This window comes from Rhinopithecus bieti, unplaced genomic scaffold, assembly GCF_001698545.2.
Source record: "Rhinopithecus bieti isolate Rb0 unplaced genomic scaffold, ASM169854v2 scaffold_759, whole genome shotgun sequence".
In the NCBI taxonomy this organism is placed as follows: domain Eukaryota; kingdom Metazoa; phylum Chordata; class Mammalia; order Primates; family Cercopithecidae; genus Rhinopithecus; species Rhinopithecus bieti.
Genome location: NW_016803631.1, coordinates 850,814 through 873,698, shown reverse-complemented (window position 1 = coordinate 873,698; position 22,885 = coordinate 850,814). Strand labels below are relative to the sequence as shown.

Here is a 22,885-nt window from a genome sequence, read left to right as displayed (position 1 = left end):
GTGAAGCTTTCAGAATTAACTGTGAAACTTCTCATACAAATTACCTTCCAGGTAACTGCCATTTTGGCATGCAGGACTAAGAAGAAGCCAATAATATCAAAGGCCCTTTACTCTTAGTCCAGGATTTGCTTGAGGCCTGTTGCTTACATGCTTTCAGGCCCATCTGAATCACAAGGGTAGCAATTCCTGCCTTGCCCCAAACCTACTTGTGCTGAAACAGAGATTCTGTATTTTCTATAAGTTCCCTATGTAATTTTATGTGCAGTCAGCTAGGTATTGGCTTGGGGACTTTAAAAGCGGATACCAAAAAGAAAAAAAAGGGTACCACTGAATTCAACACATGAATGAGAGAAATCAAGTTCCTCATTTTCTTTAAAATATGTTAACGAAGGAACAGAAAATCAAATACTGCTTGTTCTCACTTATCAGTGGGAGCTAAATGATGAGAATTCATGAGCACAAAATCCCTTTTCATTTAATCTCAGAAAAATGTCCAGTTTCCTATTCTATAGAAAGATGTTAGGGCAAGCAAGGAAGGGGTAAGGGCTTATGAAATGACTAACTTTCTGGAGAAATAGCTATGCTGTCATGCAACCACCACTACCAATCATTTCTTCAACAAATACTTAGTGAGTCCCTCCTCTGTTCCAGGCAAATCTCCTTCTTGAGGAGCTTACATTCTAGAAGTCCTCTTTATTACCTTCCTTTATTTGTAAATTATATACAGATATAATTTACACTTTATTTGTAAATTATATACAGATATAATTTACAAATTAGATGCTAGAATATCCTCAAAGCAATCTGGCTAACTGGCTATTTCATTTTAGTGACCTTTGGTGTTCAGGTAAATACACACACACACACACACACACACACATACCACAATCATTTTAACTCTAAAAATTATTTATCTATATCCCTATCCCCATGATACAACCTCAGCGATGTCATCTGAACTGGTGAAAGAAAAACTGTGGCCAGCTAGTTGATAGGCCTGGGTCTCAATTGCATCCAGCTTGGCTTGCATTATGTGTTTCTGACTTTCACATTCTGCAGTACTAAAGCCAATTCCATTTAGTTCGAGCAAGGCCAAGCAGTACTGAGAGGGCATTTCCACCTTACGGAAAACATCTGGAAGAAAAAAGAAAATTGAAATGTTAATTCATTGGCTAAGTGGCTAGATTAGCAGCCTTACTTAAACTATACAGAATTCATCTAGGAAAATCCAGAAATGCTACCAAGGTATCCTTCAGGAGCCAGTCTCCCAAGCAGCATCCTCAAGCCAACAATGAAAGGTGGAAGAGTACAGGCTGGTTTAGCACTTGACAACTATCCTTGTCTGTGCAGAGAGTAGAAGATTTGGCAATCTTGTGACTAGTCTGGATTACAAGAAACTATATTTCTCCAAAGATGTTTCTGTTTCTACTCTTAGCAGGAGCATAACAATCAACCTTACTTTGAAATCCAAAATGCTCCAAAATCTGAAACTTTCTGAGCACTGACATGACACCACAAGTAGGACAGTCCATACCTGACTTTATGTGACAGGGCACAGTCAAAATGCAGGTGTACAACACAAAGTTTATTCAGTGTCTCCAAAGGAAAAAAGTCCCTCCTTGCCCCATTCAGCTTCAATATCTCTTTTCTGCCAGACGACCACAGACTGCCTACATGAGTGACTGAGACAGTGACACCTTTGCTTTCTGATGGTTCAGTGTACACAAATTTTATTTTGTGCACAAAATTATTAAACATATTGTATAAAATTATCTTTAGGCTATGTCTATAGGTATATATGAATTCTACATTTAGACTTGGGTCTCATCCCCAAGATATCTCATTATGTATAGGCAAATATTCCAAAATCCAAAAAAATCTGAAATGTAAAAACACTTCTGGTCCCACATTTTGGATAAGGTAGACTTAACTTACATATTAAAGGCCCTAAGAGGACCTGAAGCAAAGACAACTATTTAATTTTATTTTAAGTGAAAGTCCTAAACTTATTTGACCATTAAATCCTTTTCTCATATAATACTTATTAACATCTTGAAAAGTAAGCATCCATGGAATATACTATAGGAAATGCTGTCCTAAATCATTAAGAAAGAATCCCTAACACTTCAGCTTCCAGTATTGAGTCACTAGGAATCTGAGCAACGCTGGCCCACCCTCCCCAGCTCCACACAAACACATTATTTGAGGCACTGCTGGTCTCAATTAGCATGAGAAATCTCCAGGGACACCCATAACCACTATGAAAAGCAAAGAAACAAATGAGAGTTACTGGCCTCTAACCACCTGCAGAAGGTATGAAGCTGTCGGAGTCTAGCTTTAGAAGCCTGGAACTAGTGGAGAAATTCATGTTACTTGAGACTAGAGAAATAATGAACTTGGGTCAGAACAGGAACAATCAGAGAAGCACAAAGTAAGACTGGCAGGAAGCTAGACTGCATCCATAGCCATTAGGAAGGAGCAAGGTCGTTATGGGAATGGAGTCCCATAGCAAAAAATGTTAAGGAGATATGGATCTTTGAAACAACAACAGGATGAGGAGCTGAGTCTCAGACTCTTGTTCTGAAACAAAACTCTCAAAGGTTACTGTGGTCCTTGGATGCGGAGTAGCGTGGTACCCAGCAGAGGCAGGAGCAAAACCTTTCTAAGGGAAGATTTCCCCACATAAGTCCTGCAGGGATCCTTGATCATAATAAATCCTGTATGAACTCACAAAAAATATGAAAAATACAAGACAGCAAAGAAATGTGAATAGGACTCAGAAGAAACAACCAAGAACAAATTTAGATCCCCAAAATTGCAGATAAGGACTAGTTAGAATATTGCACAACTGTGAATGAACTATTTACAGAACAAAAAGTGACTAGAAACAAAGTAAAATAGTAGGAAAATAGAGAACAAGTGTGTATCAATAATCATAATAAGCAGAAATACATCAAAGATCACAATACATTGGCAAATTTGTAAAAAAAAAAAAAAAAGGTAAGCCTGAAAAATAAATAAACTATACTTTGTTTATAAGACATGTCTGAAGATAGGAACCTAGAAAGGTTAAAAGGGATAGAAAAAAGCTATATGAAGTAATATTAAGAGAAAGCTGATGTTGCCATATTCATATAAGAAAACAGACTAATAATAAAAATCATTATTTGTAATACAGATGGTCATAATACAATAATACAAGGTTTAATTCACCAGGAAGACAAATCAATTTTAAACACATACACACCTAATAAAATGGCCTCAAAACAAAATTGATTGAATTACAGGGAAAATAAGACATAGAATATTTTAAAAACAACTTTGACTTAACAGACATATAAAATTGTGCATCCAGAATTAGAGTACACATTCTTTTGTGTGCACATAGAGCATTTACACAATAGTTCAGGTTTTAGATCATGAATCGTTCTCTAAAAATTTCAAGAATTAGTATTATATAACCATGTACTCTAACTACAACACAATTAAGTTTAAAGATAATAAAATACAAAATAAAAGTTTCTAAATATTTAGGAATTAAAATCATTCTTCTAAATTATTTTGAGTGAAAAAATATACCAGAAATCTAAAAATATCTAGCATGATAAGAATATTATATATCAGGCCAGGAATAGTGGCTCACACCTGTAATCCCAGCACTTTGGGAGGCAAAGGCAGGAGGACTGCTTGAGGGCAAGAGTTTGAGACCAGTCTGGGCAACACAGCAAGACCCCCATCACTCCAGCCTGGGCGACAGAGCCAGACTCCGTCTCAACAAAAAAAAAAAACGTTTTGTGTGTGTGTGTGTGTGTGTGTGTGTGTGTGTGTGTACACACATCAAAACTGTGGAATACAATAAAAGTAGTGCTTTGAGGAAAATTTATAGCCATATATACATACATTTTGTGTGATACAGATCCTCACTCTATTGCCCAGACTGGAGTGCAATGGCAGAATCTCTGCTCACTGCAAACTCCGCCTCTGGGGTTCAAATTATTCTCATGCCTCAGCCTCCCAAGTAGCTGGGATTACAGGTGCATGCGACCACACCCAGCTAATTTTTGTATTTTTAGTAGAGACAGGGTTTCACCATGTTGGTCAGCTGGTCTCAAACTCCTGGCCTCAAGTGATCCACCCGCCTCAGCCTCCCACAGTGCTGGAATTACAGGCATGAGCCACTGCACCCCGCCACCTTATATTCTTAAGTTAGAAAAGAAAAAAGAAATAACTTGAGAAGTAATGGTTTTAAGGTCAAAGAGGAATATTGAAAAAGGACTACAAAATAAAGTAAGAGGAAACAGATAATATAGATGTGGGCAGAAATCAAGGAAACAGAAAACAAAAGTAATAGGAAGAATCAAAGACAAAAGTTGGTTCTTTGAAAAGACTAGAAAATTGGCAAAACTTTAAGTGACATTAAATAATATTATGAAAGAAAAAGAGGATATAACAAATAAACCAGAGATGTAAAAAAGAGAGACTTAGCAAAAGCTGTATACCAATAAATTTGAAAATTTAGATGAAACATAAATTCCTTAAAAATATATAGGTTGGGAATGTCACAGCGGAGTAATAAAAAGAAAAAAAAATTTGGAAAAAAATAGATATATATAGCTTACCAAATATACTCAAAAAGAAATAACTGAATAATCTTACAGTTATTAAGGAAATCAAAGTTGTAGTTAAAATATCTTTCTACATCAGATGAGAATACTTCCTGGCTAACAGAAAAATTTTAAAAATAAAACGTACCTATATCTCTTTCTACAAAGAAATAATTATATTCAAACTAAATCTGATAGTTGTCTACATTCTCTCCAAAAACTTCCCTTGTCTCAATGCACTTCAATTCTTGAATTCTATGAATAAGAAAGCATTAACAATGTATAAAATGCATTTACTACCTCCTAACCACCCTTTTATTTTGAGATGGGGTCTCACTATGTGGTCCAGGCTGGTCTCAAACTTCTGGGCTCCAGTGATCCTCACACCTTAGACTCCTGTGTAGCTGGGATTACAGGCAGGAACCACTGAGCCAGGCTAGCCATACATTTTTGAAAGTGCAGAAAAAAAGGAGTTTTCAAAAGCACATTGAAATGGTGAAAGTTAAAAATTATAATAATCAACTAACATAATAAGCACCTGCTCTATGACAAACACTGCCCATATTACATTCACTATCTTATTTAATCCTTAGAACAACTTTATAAGAACCAGACTTAGTTTCAGACCAGTTTCAGTAGTTTGCCCAAAGTCCCTCCGCTCATAAGTAGATAGTCCAGATCCAAACCCTAGTCTGTATGAACTCATCCATCTATTTTCTAGTACCTATTAATCAGTCAATAAATTCAGTCATCTCCTCACAATGAAGCCAAATTTGTTCTACTTCACATCTCTACCATAAGCATCTGTTAAGGTATCTGTAGTCAGGGTGCTCAATCTGGGCCAGCAGATAACAATGACAATAAATTCATGTTATTTGTTATGAGGGAAAAAAGAGACTCTCATGACTATCCTTTGCTGTGAAAAAAACATCTGGTTTTTTTGTTAACAGTTCCAAAAAGAAAAGAGTTAACTCTTTGAAATCCATTAAGGATGTCTTCTAAGTGTGAATAAAAATTATTTGATAAAGTTCAAATACAAAATTAGCAACAACTGCATAAATGCCATTTTGTAATTTTCTTCACACAAGGGCCAGAAGTCAGCAAATTATGGCCAAACTAACATTAGATGCATGTTTTTGTAAAGTGCTATTGGAAGAGAGCCATTTGTTTTGGTCTTGTCTATAGCTGCTCTTTTGCTACAATGGCAGAGTATTCGTGATAGAGATTGTTTGGTTCACAAAGCCAAAAATATTTACTCTCTGGCCTTTTACAGAAAAAAAGCACTGGACAATCCAAAGGTAGGATTTACATAAATATGTAATTTACCCATTTTTGATAAAGAGTAGCTAAATCTCTATCTCTAATCTATAACATAAAAATGCCAGAAACTTGGTTTTTACCTTGAAGGTTTTCCTTCTGCAACAGAGAGTTGAGCTGATTCATAGAGTTGAAGATGAGAATGGACTCCACAGATGCTCTGTATCGCCCAGAATGCTCACTGCCAGCATTTAGCCCCAGGCTTTGAATCCCTTGGCTGGTCTCCATCCCTTCTAGGAGTGGAAGCTCATGAGGAAGAAAACTGGTAACTATGCTATGAAGAGTCGGCTCCTGAGAATCTGGATCTAGTAACCAGCATGCCACCTGAATGGGATAGCAATGAGAATATTTTCCTGATTTTTTTCAAAGACACTTTTGTACCTCTAAATGAAAAGGGAAAAAAAGAAAGCTCATTTCTAACCTCACTCATTTTCATTTAATATTTATTCAGTGGTTTCCCCAGGAAAGGAGAAGGAAAGAATAATTGTAACAGGACTCATTTTTGGTAGCAATAACAGCAATGGCTTTCAAAGAAAGAAAAGTTGTAACTATTCCATTACTACAATGCTCAGGCCGATCCAGTTTAGCAGTAGGCTTGACAAACAAGTGTGTCTCAGCAAACTCAAATTATGCGTCTGAAAATGAAGATGGACTCCTCCACTAGGCTAATTTGGGCTAAGCTACTGTAATAAAGATGGGCCTGTGAGGTTTTAGGTATATTTGGTTCTTTCAACACCAAAAGAAGTGAGGTACCGGGTGCAGTGGCTGCCGTCTGTAATCCCAGCACTTTGGGAGACTGAGGTGGGTTGATCACCTGAGGTCAGAAGTTCAAGACTAGCCTGGTCAACATGGTAAAACCCTGTCTCTACTAAATATACAAAAAATTAGCTAGGTGTGGTGGCGGGCACCTGTAATCCCAGCTACTCAGGAGGCTGAGGCAAGAGAATTGCTTGAACCTGGGAGGTGGAGGTTGCGGTGAGCTGAGATTGCACCAATGCACTCCAGCCTGGGCAGCAAGATCAAAACTTTGTCTCAAAAAAAAAAAAAAGAAAAAAAAGGAGTGAAGCATAAATGTTTTACCATTAAAAGTTTATATCCAGAGTTTCAGAAAGCCTCTAGACTTTCCCCTCAGGATGGGGGGTTTGTCACCAGAAAACCATCCAATTATTCATTTGATTGCTATTTCCAACTTCCTCATGACAGTAGGAGTCCCGTAGTTTCTAACACTAGATCAAGCAGATCATTAACTGGATTAGAATAAGGGAATCTAAGCCCTGTTCATAATTCTGACAATTACTTTACTATATGACTCAATTATTTCTTTTGCAGGTTAAGAACAAAGTTTTATAGGGGAATACTGAATGAAATAGTCTCATGTAAAGGTTAACAGGTTTTTTTAACTGAGTTATCATTATGAAGAGTGCATCAAACTTTGCTATTATAAAGGAAAGTTCTCAGGAGCCAGTAAGGGGATTTGCCTCTATGCTAAATGGCCACTAACTACAATCCTTTTTGACATCTTATTCACACTCTTTTCCAATTTTCTGCCTCCACCCTCATGAATATTTAAAACCTTCTGCTATCATATACCTAAATCTGTTCTCATTTCACTTCCAATTTACTATTAGAAAACTTAGGACTTACGACCCAAATTAAAATTTTTTCAAAATCTCTGAGGAAAGACATAAACTTTAGGGCTCCAAATTTGTGACATCTCTGTTTTTATCTACACAGAGATATTTGGTGCATGATATTCTATTCTGGGTAGATGAGATTATTGAATAAAGAATTGACTAAAATACTTAAGCTGCATTATTGAAGCTAAGGAAATACCAAGTCATTTAAGAATTAACACTAAAATGTTGTTTTAAGTATATAAAATTAAATAAGACATAGAACCTTAGGATCTTCATAACTTTGCTCCAAGGAGATGCCACAAGAAAGAAGAAGAATTTTATAGCTCTGGATGAAGTCATAGATGACAACAGAACGTTCTTTATCAGATTCCTTTCGCAAGCAAGATTGAAGGTGCCATATCCTGTCTTTCAAAGTCAGGCTTGGATCTAGAGAAGGTGGAACCAAACTGGCACTAATTTCTTTAAAAAAAAAAAAAAAGGAAAAAACAGTTTTAAGGCAAAAATTACATGCTTTCATTTGAAGCAGCAATCTTTAGTAGAAAGACTGAAAAAGACTAGAAGCCTTAGGGTCTGGTTCCATGTGACGAGTAATTCAGCATCTTATCAAGGTCATATCAGCTATGCAGACGAAGTGCATCATAATCTAAAAATTATGGTTTGGGCTAGAAGATTTTTAATGCTCTACTTAATTAGGTGGGAGAAAATATTAAACATTAATACTTCTAAAAACAAAATTACATTTCCCAGAATGAGGAGTTAAAGATAGGAAAAGTATTTGGAAATAAATTTTAAAGAGAGATTTAGTATGAACAGATACTATTCTATCCAAAATAAAGAAAAAGCTTAAGTAACTACTCACCCCAACATATTTTCCTGCAAAATAACTGAAAATATTTCATGCTTACTAAGGAACAGACACTATACAGCATCCTTTAAAATGTTTCCTTATTAATTTTGCTCCTGTCCAAAACCAACCTATCAGCTGGGGTATCCAACAACCACAGTCAGATCACAGGGTATTTCCAGATTACATCCTTTCCATTCCAAAGACTTCTCCAAAGTTTATATGATTCGACTACTATAGACCTCTAGCTCAACGATCCCTCTAGATGAGTTTCAGACCCATTCAATGGGAGAACAGAAGACTGAAAATAGACTGCCATAGTTTAGTCTTCAAAAGCAAACCCTGAAAATGGCAAGAGAGTTCCTGAGGCTTCACTGCCCCTCAGAGGAAAACCCATAGCATTAATAGCCTCACGTGACAGGCAGGGAGAAGTAAGGAAGTGCTTCTTAAACATTAATTCTAGTTAATATATGCAATAACGTACATGCCAGCTGCTCTCCAAAAAATTACAATTTTTGCCGGGCACAGTGGCTCACGCCAGCACTTTGGGAGGCTGAGGCGGGTGGATCACCTGAGGTAAGGAGTTCAAGACCAGCCTGACCAACATGGGAAAACCCTGTCTCTACTAAAAAAATACAAAATTAGCCGGCGTGGTGGCACATGCTTGTAATAGCAGCTACTTGGGAGGCTAAGGCAGGAGAATCACTTGAACCCAGGAGGTGAAGGTTGTATTGAGCCAAGATCAGGCCATTGCAATCCAGCCTGGGCAACAAGAATGACACTCTGTCTCAAAAAAAAAAGAAATTTAAACTCTAAAAATAAATCCTAGGTAAATACCAGGAAATTATTCTCAAAATATAAGATCACTACCCTAATGGATGTTACATTAATTACATAGTAACTTACTCAAATACTCATTACTTACCAGAATGCTTTTGTTCCTTCTGCAGTGAAAAATAATAGGCATCCCTTCCACCCCAGCATACTGCCAGTCCAACCACCAAGATGTCATCACAACCTTTAATAGGAAATCCATCATCTCTAATAGGAATTTCCTGAGGTGAGTTAGCTAAGTAAAACAAAAGTGAAATAGTTAAAAATCTCTAAAAACAAAGACATTATATAAATTGTTAAAACAGGCCGGGCGCGGTGGCTCAAGCCTGTAATCACAGCACTTTGGGAGGCCGAGACGGGCGGATCACGAGGTCAGGAGATCGAGACCATCCTGGCTAACACGGTGAAACCCCGTCTTTACTAAAAAAATACAAAAAACTAGCCGGGCGAGGTGGCGGGCGCTTGTAGTCCCAGCTACTCGGGAGGCTGAGGCAGGAGAATGGCGTGAACCCGGGAGGCGGAGCTTGCAGTGAGCCGAGATCGCGCCACTGTACTCCAGCCTGGGCGACAGAGCGAGACTCCGTCTCAAAAAAAAAAATTGTTAAAACAATTATAAAAATAACCTATCTTTGATAGGCAAAATTTCCAGATCTTAAAATACGCATTTGGACAGTCATTTTAAGTATAAGTAAGATCTTTCCAGGCTTCTCATCAATTAAGATAACTGTCACTATGAAAAAGCAACCAAAGATTTGTTAAATCTATAGTGATTAAGTTCAAAACAGAGAGGCTGCATTTCAAATTTTATAACTCAAACAAAAATACAGATCATTGGCATACTACAAATATTTTGCAGCAAATTCAGCAATTCTTGGCTAAGAAACTCCAGAAAAATAAAGACTGTTATTCCCTAGTGAAGTATAATTTTGTATCTAGAGTCAACATTTTTTCCTAAAATAATGTATCTCGAATTTTATAAAGGTCAAGAATCAATCTGTCTTATTGATAATTATATCCCTAGTATCGGCACATAAGAACTTAGTATATATTTATTAAATTTAGGTGAACTTTTTTATCCCTCTAGCCTCTATTATATAGCCTGATACAGAAAATGTGCTCAATTTTGTTTGTTGCATCAAAAATGGAAAGTGCTATTCAACAGTAAAAGTACATAAAAGTTGTGGTTAACACATCTGCTCCATGAATTGAAAATCAGACAAATACCCAAACGTTTATGAACAAATTAATTCATAAAATAGCGAGGTTTAATAAATCTAATCAAACACCCAATTTCCACAGCAGGTTGTCAAGCTGTCTACAACTGGTTCCCACAATCCAGAAGGCAGAGTTCATGCAATAAGACAGGAATATACATAGCCTTACTTGACCAAAAGGTTCAACTCTCTCAAAACCTGGAAGGGCTCTGCAAGGTTTTGGAAGCAACATTTCCGTATACAATTCATGACTATCAATGGAGGTCTAAATTCTACTCAAGATAAATCTTGGAAAATGTAGCTAATGTACACTGTGAAGAACAAAGTTCCTATTAGCAAGGTACTTTTGTAATTACATAAGCAAACAAGGATATTACAATTTAATAGAAAATAATTTATGAGGCCAGGCGCGGTGGCTCACGCCTGTAATCCCAGCACTTTGGGAGGCTGAGGCAGGTGGATCACGAGGTCAGGGGATTGAGACCATCCTGGCTAACACGGTGAAACCCTGTCTCTACTAAAATACAAAAAAAAAATTAGCCAGGCATGGTGGTGCGCGCCTGTAGTCCCAGCTACTCAGGAGACTGAAAAAGGAGAATTGCTTGAACCTGAGAGGCAGAGGTTACAGTGAGCTGAGATCACGCCACTGCACTCCAGCCTGGCCAACGGCAAGACTCTGTCTAAAAATAATAATAACAATAATTCATGAGGCCAGGTGCAGTGGCTCATGCCTATAATCCCAGCACTTTGAAAGGCCAACACAGGCGGATCACTTGAGGTCTGGAGTTTGATACCACCCTGGAAAACATGGTGAAACCCCATATCTACTAAAAATACAAAAATTAGCCAGGCACGGTGCACATGCCTATACTTCTAGCTACTTGGGAGGCTGAGGCAGAAGAATCACTTGAACTCAGAAGATGGAGGGTGCAGTGAGCCAAGATCAAGATCATGCCACTGCACTCCAGCCTGGGCAACTGAGCAAGACTCCATCTCAAAAAAAAAAAAAAAAAAGAAAGAAAAAGAAAAAAAAGAAAAGAATTCATGAGCACTGATGATTAATAAAAACCATTATGTTACAACATTAACATACTATAAAAGAACTGTCACATTCATATTCAAAATATATATTATCTTTATTTTTGTAAACTTTTATTCTAATATATATTACATGTTCCTTTTATACTGGAGGGCAACTACCATTAATTATCAATTTACGTATGCTGAATAAATAAGGCTGTTCTATACATAAATCCACAGCAGAGATACATACTACAATTTGAACAGATTATATTTAATATCTAACATTGAGAAATCTCTTATCTCAGTCTACTAGTTTATCAACATGAAAAAATAAAATTAAAAAAGTTCTTACCTTGCTTAAACCTACCACCAATAGTAGCAGTTTTAGAAGATGTGAAACTTCTAATCTTTTCACAAGCCAGTGAGATGGAAAATCGCTTTTTGCACCGCCACTCCTTAATGAATGTTTGAAAAAGATTTTGGTCACTTGCTACATCAATTATGGCCAAACTTTCTGAACTGCTTGAGGCTGGAGTTAACTGTAATCCATCCTGTGATAACTGAAGTGAAAAGCTTGTGTCACTAATAGGGTTGTTGTCTTTGAACCCATTTCTACTCTCTGGACTTAAATCGTGGTTTTTAATATCTGAAGATGAGCCAAATAAATGACTTTCACCAGGTTGTAAAACATTATTAGTTTTCCAAAGGTTTACAGGTGCTTCAATAATCCCTGGAAATGTCAGCTTAGAAGCAGACGTTGGAATGGGTGTAGGAGGAATGAGACCATTATCATCAACTATATCGCTTTCTTTACGAGGTAAGAGGGATGAGGTTTCACCATGATTGGCATTGTTTTCTAGCATTTCAATCTTGCTTTTTACTTCACTATTAGAAGAAAATGAAATTCCCTGCACTTGGTTTGTCTCCAAGTTTGAAATAACTTCTTGTTCTTCATTTAAATCTGTATATTTTCCATTCAAACTAGACAAGTTTATAGTCACTGATTTTAGATTTTCATTTTCTAGAGGACTGGACACTTTATCTAAAATCCTTTGCAGTCCTGGACTTAGATCAAATGATGCCCCTGACCATATGAATGAATGATTTTGCCTGGTCCCAGTTAATTTTGATTTTTCAGCCCTTTTATCTTGATCTCCTCCATCTTGATCACCTTGGTGGTGCTCATCAAGTACTGGATCATTTAGTTCTAATGCTCTAGGATATACTACAGTATGATGCTTCTCTTGGACAGGAAATATATCTGCATTGTCCAAAGCTTCAACCATCTGAACAGAATCCATTTCTGAAAATATAATAGATTCATCATTGGAAAAAGTCAACTGCTGGCAGGTATCTTGATTCTCATTTACATTTGATTTTTTAATTAGGTCTTCTTGTTGTAGACACAGAGAATCACTAAAATGGTGTGATGTTACTTCTGAAGGAAAGGGTTCTTTCGTTTGCACATCAGGTAATTGTTCTTTTACTAGACAGTCATCACTGAAACTATCAAAGAGTAAACTATCACTCATATTCAAACTGGTTTCAGGAACTGGAAGACATTCTCCTTCTATACCAGTGGGAGTTCTCTTTTGAGGAATCAGAGGTATAACTGGTTTCACAGTTTCTTGTGTTTGATAACCTTGAAGAAAACTATTTAATTGAGAATCAGTAACAGAAAGTTCATTCTTTTTAAAACAAAGACCATTTTCCTCCAATAGTATTGGAGAATGGAAAATTGGGCTTTCTGGAGTCAGGATACCAACCCCATGTGAATCAGTGCTTTGTTTCATAGTACCTACAGTCTTAAGGTCCAAATGATCTATCTTAGTCACTCCTAGAGGATGCTGCTTAGCAGGAAAAGGAATGTGACACTCCTTCTGAAAAGAGTTCATCAAGTTCTGTTGGACTACGCTCTTCTGCATTACCCCTACTGCCAGGTTGGTGTCCTTTGCTCCTAGTTTGGTATTTTCAGTTGCCATCTGTTGCATTATTTTCTCTGACTGAGTATCCAGGTAGAAACTATCTTCAAAATCACAGTCAGAAACATGATTATTTTTAGTTTTGTTTGTTGTGTAAGTACCTGTTTTTTCTTGTAGTCTAGAAATATTTAGAAAATTCTCATGCTGGCCTCCTGATTTGCTAAATGCTCCAGTTGATGGAAGTACTTCACTGGGTATTGCAGTTCTGCTTATATCATCTCCTAATGCCTGAAAATGACTTGGTTTATTTTCCTCTGTATTAAGCTTTATCCTTTCACAATTGATAGTAACATTTGAGTCTCTATTTATGTAACTACTGACTGCTTCACAGGGCATTTGTCTCTCTATTATATTTTTCTGTTTGGTAAAAGTGCTTGTCTGTTCATGAGATTGCTTTTGCGGGTCCTGGTTAATTGCATGGGTGTCACAGTGTTTCACATAAACATTCTGGTTTTTTGAATCATTTTGTATCAGCACTTCATTTATTTTTTCTGCCTCAACAGCTACTCCTCTGCCCTTTTCACTAACCACACTAGTGGCCTGACAAGTCACATTTTTACTCTGAGATCCTGTGACAATATCTTCCACAAAATTGTCATTAGTTAGTGTTATGTTCCATGAACAACTTTGCTTTATTTGTAATGGGAATGATGTTTTGTTATCTTTTTCCTTACCACTCAAAGATACATTTTTATCAAATGGACCTGAATTTCTAAATTCCGTATTCTTCTCATCTAAGGTAAATGGGTCTTCACAAAGACTAGGATTAGACAGAGTCTGTCCCTGTAAATGGATTCTACATGCTCCAGAGTCTTTCAGGGGGCTGCTGTCCCTAGATTGCTTTGGATGCTTTCTATGTTTCCAAGATCGAAAACTTTTGCTCATCTTTTCTGAATTGAAATTCAAAGGCGCCTTTTTTGTTTTCTCTGAAAAAGTCTTAACAACTTTCTTCTTGCTTGTTTTCCCCTCATTCTGAGAGGCTCCTGGCTTCTCTTTATTTATATCCAAAGAGGCCCGTTTTCTTGCTCTGAAAATGGAATGTCTCTGATGTTCTTGATTCCCATCCTGGAAATTACAATTAAAGGAACTTGTATGCTCTCTACTTTTATTTAAGTCTTGCACTATATTTGGTGAATGCTTAATATAAGAATCACTAAATATTGTGTTACTTTTGTTGTTTGATGTTAATTTTTTATAAGAACTCTTAATTTGGGATATAAATGTGTGTTCCTTCACTTCTGACTCACTATGAGTCAATGAACATGTACTAGAATGTAACAGGGCACAGGGATTCCATTGCACTCCCATTTCAACTAAGTCCTGCTGCAGAATCATTCTGGCTTCTTCCACTATAAGGGCTGCTGCTTCCCTTTCAGTTAAACCTTTTCTGCCAGTCACCCAGATAGTCCGCATATTCCGACGTTCTTCAACTGCTTCCTCTTCCTCATCCACTGCCTTCCGGGCACTACACAAAGAGATGGGAAAAGACAGAAATGAATTCATTCATTTGTAAGGCAAATATTTATTAAACATTCAATCTGAGCTGTTCTAGGAACTGGAAAAACAGCAATGAAGGAGAGAGAGAAATAAATGTATCTGCTCTCATGGCACATTCTAGCTGGGGAATTCAGAAAACAAAGGTTTAAAATGCATTCTATGTTATCTGGTGATAAGAGTTGTATACAAAAATGAGGCACTAGAAAGGGGTGGGTGGTTCTGTAGCTTTTAAATGGCATAATAAAGGAAGGCTTCACTGAGACAGATTCTTTAAGTAGAAGCCTTTAAAAAAGTGAAAGCCATAAAACTTTCATTGAAAAACATCCAGCCAGGCGCGGTAGCTCACGCTTGTAATCCCAGCACTTTGGGAGACCGAGGAAGGCGAATCACTTGAGGCAAGGAGTTCAAGACCAGCCTGACCAACATGGTGAAACCCTGTCTCTACTAAAAATACAAAAAATCAGCCAGGCATGGTAGCAGGTACCTGTAATCCCAGCTGCTTGGGAGGCTGAGGCATGAGAATCGCTCAAACCCAGGAGGCATTACAGTGAAACAAGATCACTCCACTGCACTCCAGCCAGGGCAACAGAGCAGGACCCTGTCTCATTTAAAAAAATTTTTAAAAGGCTATGTACGGTGGCTCATGCCTGTAATCCCAGCACTTTGGGAGGCAAAGGTGGGTGGATCACCTGAGGTTAGGAGTTCAAGACCAGCCTGACCAATATGGTAAAACCCTGTTTCTACTAAAAATACAAAAATTGACCGGGTGTGGTGGCATGGGCCTGTAGTCCCAGCTACTTGGAAGGCTAAGACAGGAGAACTGCTTGAACCCAGGAGGCGGAGGTTGCAGTGAGCCGAGATCACACCATTGCACTCCAGGGTGACAGAGTCTCGCTCTGTCTCAAAAAAAAAAAAAAAAAGACAAGACAAGAAAGAAAACAAATCCTCCTATATAAACTCTGGACAAAATATATGAAGGGACTAGAAAATGAACAAAAAAGAAAGCAGAAACTGGAGGGGGGTTGAGACTTGCAAGAAAGAAATGGCAGTGGGTGAATTTTCACTTTTTACCTGAAGGCAGGGCCCAGTCAATACCCTGTAGGTTGGCTAAAAACTTAGATAAAAACCTGGAGTTCACTGATTGACAGAAGTCAGAAGAGAGTTAAGAGTAACTACATTAGTTGGAAATTGAAGGCAATATAGCACAGATAACTAGTGAAGAATAACTCCTAATTCTTCATATAAACTCTACCCAAATCTCTGACTGACCTCTAAACTGTGCAAGTGTGAACAGATTCCAAGTGGCCAGTTAAAATAAACCAGGGGTCCTCAACTCCCGAGCTGCAGACTAGTAACAGTCCATGACCTGTTAGGAACTGGGCTGCACAGCAAAAGGTGAATTACAGGCAAGGGAGCACTGCTGCCTGAGCTCCGTCTCCTGTCAGATCAGCTGCAGCAAACCCTATTGTGAACTGCACATGCAAGTAATTTAGGTTGTGTGCTCCTTATGGGAATCTAATTGTTTTATCCTAAAACCAAACCATCTCCATCACCCTCCTACCCCCACCTCCACCCCTGGTCTGTGGAAAAATTGTCTTCCATGGAGAAGAGATATGCAAGAGCAAAGAGGATAGTAAAATACTATACCCCATCCCTTCTCACACAGGCTAAGGTCTCAGAGCTGGGAGTCAGGTTTAAAGTGAATGGGAGGTAAGAAACACTGAACTGGAAATAAGATTGATGCTTCCATCTAGAACAAACTGTTTAATACCTGAAAATAAAACTGGTTGTTAGTACCTCAAAGTAACTAAATACCTATAGAGTCTGCCTGAGATTTCATATAAGAGAGAGTTCAAAAAAACAGTGGTAGAAAAAATAATTAAGCTATTCCTTGATTTATATACTGAGTCTAGCCCATTCAATAAATTGGTTATGCAGACATACACACACACACAAAAAAATCAAGGAATCTTCTCACAAATTGTATTGAGGGACACCAGCATTCCAAAAAACATTTCAGAGGGATGTATTTTAAAACGCTCTTGTCTAACAAAAGTATAAGATGAACCTGAGATATATAATGAAATCACATCAAAATTATCAAAATCCATCAAAGCAGATCAAAATCAAAATTCATCAAAGCAGAAAGCATTGATACCAAACTTTTGCTCAGTTTTTTTTGAGACACGATCTTACTCTGTCACCCCGGCTGGAGTTCAGTGGCGCTATCAGTGCTTACTGCAGCCTCAACCTCCTGGGCTCAACCAACTCTCCAGCCTCACACCCCCAAGTAGCTGGGACTACAGGCACATGCCACCACACCCAGCTATTTTTTTTTTTTTTTTTTAATTTTAGTAGCGATGAGATCTTGCTATGTTGCCCAGGCTAGTCTTGAACTCCTAAGCTCAAGCAATCAGCCTCAGCCTCCCAAAGTACTAGGATTACAGGCGTGAGCCACTGTGCCCAGCCCCACTCAGACGTTCTAGTAGGAATGTTTTTAAGTCATGTATTATTTTTAAAATATACAAAACAAAAGTAATCTGCAAGGGGAAAAGTAGCCATATTTTCTTCCACTTACACCAAGTATATAATAAGATTATTTAACACAAAAATACTTTAATACATTATCTACTATTTTAAAATTAACATTTTTTTTTAATTTAATAAGCCCATGTAGGTAAAGGTATTCTCTTACCTTTTGAAAGGCACAGCATTTTTCAGAATCACCTCCACCTCCACAATATTTGCTCTAGCAAGGTCTGCCACAGTATGAAAGCCAGAAGCATAGAGAACCCTGGCTCTCTGAGCATTTAGTAAGGATACCCGAACCAGGTCACACAGCTCCCTCTGGATGCCAAATGTAAGACGCTTCTGAAATTGGGAAAGTAGTAGTTCCATGTTGTGCCATCCCAGACGGTTGGAAAACACTGTAATCATCCCTAGAACATTCATAGAATAAATGTTGAATTGAATTTTTTTTACAGACGAATTCTCCATTTCTTTAGATGTATTTATATTTCCTTGTTTTTTCTCTGCAAAATTGTAAGATTTAACAAGGCCCAAGGTGTAAGTTAACAAGGGAACAGACATATACTAAGAGCCTTAACTAATTGGACAATAAATGTGCTAAGTTTTATGAGATGACATTAAATGTCATCTTATTTATTCTTAATCCTGAAGTTAACACAAGAAAACTGAGGCAGAGCACATAAATGCAAAACAAATAAGAAGCCCTCACCCTAATTCATTTCTCTCTCTCTTTCTTAAGCAAAAGAGAACTCTTAAAAACATGTAAAGGTGCTGGGCGCGGTGGCTCATGCCTGTAATCCCAGCACTCTGGGAGGCTGAGTAGAGCAGATCACCTGAGGTCGGGAGTTTGAGAACAGTCTGACCAACACGGAGAAACCCCGTCTCTACTAAAAATACAAAATTAGCCGGGCATGGTGGAGCATGCCTGTAATCCCAGTTCCTCGGGAGGCTGAGGCAGGAGAATCGCTTGAACTCGGGAGGCGGGAGTTGCAGTGAGCCGAGATCGCGCCACTGCACTCCAGCCTAGGCAACAAGAGAGAAACTCCATCTCAAAAAAAAAAAAAAAAAAATTGGGATTCTTTCCACCTAGAAGAAAACAAGAGAGTTGGTTTCAATATTCAAGTGCTGAGAGAACTAGAAAGAGAGAAGTTCCCATGTGCATTTTCTTCAAAGAAAGGTTGCTGAGCTCAATAGCTGCACTGTCTTGGAATAAAGAAACGAAAACAAGTGCCATGTCATAAAGACATCCGTGGAATTAAAATTGTTTTTACACTTCCCTACAAGAACATAAACCCCTTGAGGCAGTCTTTCATCTTTGATGCCAGTGAGTCTAAGAGTGAGTCCCTCCCGGCAGGGCGCGGTGGCTCAGGCCTGTAATCCCAACACTTTGGGAGGCCGAGGTGGGTGGATTACGAGGTCAGGAGATCGAGACCATCCTGGCTAACATGGTGAAACCTCGTCTCTACTAAAAATACAAAAAAAAAAAATTAGCCGGGCGTGGTGGCAGGTGCCTGTAGTCCCAGCTACTCGGGAGGCTGAGGCAGGAGAATGGCGTGAACCCGGGAGGTGGAGTTTGCAGTGAGCCGAGATCGTGCCACTGCACTCCAGCCTGGGAGACAGAGCAAGACTCCGTCTCAAAAAAAAAAAAAGAGTGAGTCCATCCCTTCTTACCACTATCTCTTCTCATCTTCCCCGCAGTACTCCCTCATAAGCACATATCTTCACGATTAAACCTCTTATACATATAACACAACCTCTCGTAGCCCATAGTTTCCTTCTTAAGGGCTTGTAAGGATTCCTTAGTAAAATCAGACTCAGAATTTCTCATTTGCTTAGGGTTTAATACATTAAGGTAGACCTTAGAATAGATCATTTTTGTAACAGACAGGAGTTCAGAAATCCCTCTCCCTCTTCCATCCTTCTCCTTAACAATATGTATTAATCAGTACCTTTTTTTTTTTTTTTTTTTAGACAGAGTCTTGCTCTGTCACCCAGGCTGGAGTGCAGTGGCATGATCTTGACTCACTGCAACCTCCACCTCCCAGGTTCAAGCAATTCTCTGCCTCAGCCTCCTGAGTAGCTGGAATTACAAGCACCCACCACCACACATGGCCAATTTTTTGTATTTTCAGTAGAGATGGGGTTTACCATCTTGGTCATGCTGGTCTTGAACTCCTGACCTCGTGATCCACCCGACTCAGCCTCCCAAATTGCTGGGATTACAGGCATGAGTCACCGCGCCTGGCAATCAGTACCTTAATGAGAAAGGGGAGACCACAGAGAACTCTGTTTCTGTTTCTTCTTGCAACAGGAAAAGCGAAGAAAAGGAAAACAGAAAGGAGGATAGTCAGCAGGTTGCTAAGGAATAGAGGCCAAGACATTCAGCTAGCTACCAATCCTCTGTAACATGGTACTGAGCCCTGAGGAGCCACAGTTTTGAATTTTCTGATGATGACAAGAACTGTACAAAACTATAGCACTTTTAAAGAGGCCTACAATAAAATGGGATTTGAAAAAAAAAGCAATCTTAACTCGACTTCAAATCATAGTCTTAAATAACTATGAAACCCTTTGTTTAACTGACCTGCATAAACAGCAGCTGACTGTTGCAAAGATTGAATCTGTCCACGATTGCATCCATATTTCTGATTAATTTCCCTCAAGGGAACTTCACTGATTAAATCTAATAGCACAAGACTGGTGAAAAACCTGGGAATAAATCATCAAAAGCATGGTAAGAGATCATTCACGTCTACTAGGAGATACAGTGTGTGTTGCAAAATGACTAAGAACTGGAAAGGCAACAGAGGACTTATATAATACATTCTGGTAAGATTCTTAATAGAAAATAGGGTTACTGGCCGGGCGCGGTGGCTCAAGCCTGTAATCCCAGCACTTTGGGAGGCCGAGGCGGGTGGATCATGAGGTCAGGAGATCAAGACCATACTGGCTATCACGGTGAAACCCCGTCTCTACTAAAAATACAAAAAATTAGCTGGGCATGGTGGCACATGCCTGTAGTCCCAGCTATTCGGGAGGCTGAGGCAGGAGAATTGCTTGAATCCGGGAGGCGGAAGTTGCAGTGAGCCGAGATTGTGCCACTGCACTCCAGCCTGGGCAACAGAATGAGACTCCATCTTAAAAAAAAAAAAAAAAAAAGAAAGAAAGAAAGAAGAAAATAGGGTTACTGGACAAAGATTGAGATCAATGCTTGCAAAGCAAGTTTTGACATGCATTAGTACTATAGTAAAGAACTAATGTGTGTATAACAAAAAGTTGCCCATATTCAATATTGCTGCTATCAAGAAATGAGCTTGGTTCAAGAAATGTGATGACACAAAAACTTAAAACATAACTTGATATACAGTTACATGTAAATCATTACTCCAATAAAATGACAATATAAATATAGCATCCAATTTTGATTTGAAAGGCAACAGTAGCAAAAGTAATCCAAGTATATAAATCCTTACAAAATTTATACTTAACCATATTATAAATAATATACTAAAGACTGCTTTTTAAGAAAAATCATTTCATTATATTTCTCTTTTTTTTTTTTTGAGATGGAATCTCACTCTGTTGCCCAGGCTGGAGTGTTGTGACACAATCTTGGCTCACTGCAACCTCCATCTCCCAGGTTCAAGCAATTCCCCCACCTCAGCCTCCCAAGTAGCTGGGATTACAGGTACACACCACCACAAACGGCTAATTTTTGTATTTTTAGTAGAGACAGGGTTTTACCACATTGGCTAGGCTGGTCTCGAACTCCTGACCTCAAGTGATCCACGCACTTTGGCCTCCCAAAGTGCTGGGATTACAGGTGTGAGCCACTGTACCCAGCCAATTTCATTATATTTCAAAGAAGCTAACAGCCTGTATCAATTTATCCACCTGAATCTTTTAATTAGCTCTTCTTCCCTATTGGTAGTGAATCACTTCTAAGCATGCTATAAAGCATAACCCCAGGTGAAGTCACAGTAAGTTGGTGGTTCTTCTGATCAACAGCTTCTTTACAAAAGAGAGGTAATTAAATATTATACTTTAAAATATAAGATCTTTATATATAAGGGCTACTAAACTGTGAACTGCAGAAAGAAACTAAAATACCAATAAATTCATTAAATACAGAAAACTTGCCAGGCGTGGTGGCTCACACCTGTAATCCCAGCACTTTGGGAGGCGGAGGCGGGCAGATCACCTGAGGTCAGGAGTTTAAGACTAGCCTGACAAACATGGAGAAACCCCGTCTCTATTAAAAACACAAAACTAGCCAGGCATGGTGGCATATGCCTGTAATCCCAGTTTCTCTGCAGGCTCAGGCAGGAGAATCGCTTGAACTCGGGAGGCGGAGGTTGTGGTGAGCCGAGATTGTGCCATTGCACTCCAGCCTGGGCAACAAGAGCAAAACTCCATCTCAAAAAAAAAAAAAGAAAATGAAAAAAAAAAAAAAACTGAAAAATCTTATACTCTGCCAAAATTTTGATTTTATTGACAATGAAAGTGACTACAATAAACTGGGCATCTACTACATGCAAGACACTGTGTTAAATACTGGAAAGCCCAGAGACCTTGACGTTTACCTTTTATGGATGGCCATTTGTCGATGCTGTCTCTCAGTTCTGGTTACTACTTTTCCTTTCACACAGCGGGCCAAGAACCCCTCTTCAACTCCCACTAGCTCTGCCACCCTTTTCATTGAAGTTGGCAACTTCTCCCATAAACAGAAAAATCGATACCAATCAATAGTAGTCCAATCCTCGAACATAGGTGTAACCTAAAAGGAAGAAGTATTATTCATTAACTAAAACTATTACATTACAAAAAACCATTATACACAACCTTCATATTAAAGACAAAAGCCAGGCATGATGGTATGCGCCTATAGTTCCAGCTACTCCAAAGGCTGAGATGGAAAGATCGCTGGAACCCAAAAGTTTGAGGCTGCAGTGAGCTATGACTGCGCCACTGCACTCTAGCTCAACTGACCAGGTGAGACTCTGTCTCCAAAAAAAATGAAATAAAATAAGATAAATAAAATGGCCGGCTGTGGTGGTTCATGCCTGTAATCCCAACGTTTTAGGAGGCCCAGGCAGGAGGATCGCTTGAGCCCAGGAGTTTGAGGCTACAGTAAGTTATGACTGTGCTACCGCACTCCAGCCTGGGCAACAGAGCAAGATTCCATTTCAAAAAAATTACAATAAAATAAAATTACTTAAAATAAAAAGACAAAGGCCTCAAGATTTACAAAAATGTCTAACTGCGATAATACTTCATTCATATGGAAACATCATTTATTCACAAACAATGCACTGCCAGGACAAATGGAAAGAGATCATTAAGCATACAAACTGGATTTTATAGAACCCAAGTTTTTTTTTTTTTTTTTTTTTTTTTTTTTTTT

The 22,885-nt window shown here is 38.4% G+C and overlaps 1 protein-coding gene across 1 annotated transcript in view; it reads right to left on the bottom strand.

Annotated features, from left to right (window-relative positions):
• POLQ (DNA polymerase theta) overlaps positions 1 to 22,885 on the bottom strand; it is a 119,694-nt gene that overhangs the window by 40,399 nt on the left and 56,410 nt on the right. Inside the window, exons 13-20 of the mRNA XM_017891207.1 lie at positions 22,065 to 22,258; positions 20,066 to 20,190; positions 17,648 to 17,891; positions 11,826 to 14,920; positions 9,328 to 9,471; positions 7,821 to 8,017; positions 6,005 to 6,245; positions 941 to 1,134 (exon numbers count right to left, since the gene is read on the bottom strand). Of these exons, the coding sequence (XP_017746696.1) occupies positions 941 to 1,134; positions 6,005 to 6,245; positions 7,821 to 8,017; positions 9,328 to 9,471; positions 11,826 to 14,920; positions 17,648 to 17,891; positions 20,066 to 20,190; positions 22,065 to 22,258 (4,434 nt within the window). The remainder of the gene's footprint in view (positions 1 to 940; positions 1,135 to 6,004; positions 6,246 to 7,820; positions 8,018 to 9,327; positions 9,472 to 11,825; positions 14,921 to 17,647; positions 17,892 to 20,065; positions 20,191 to 22,064; positions 22,259 to 22,885) is intronic.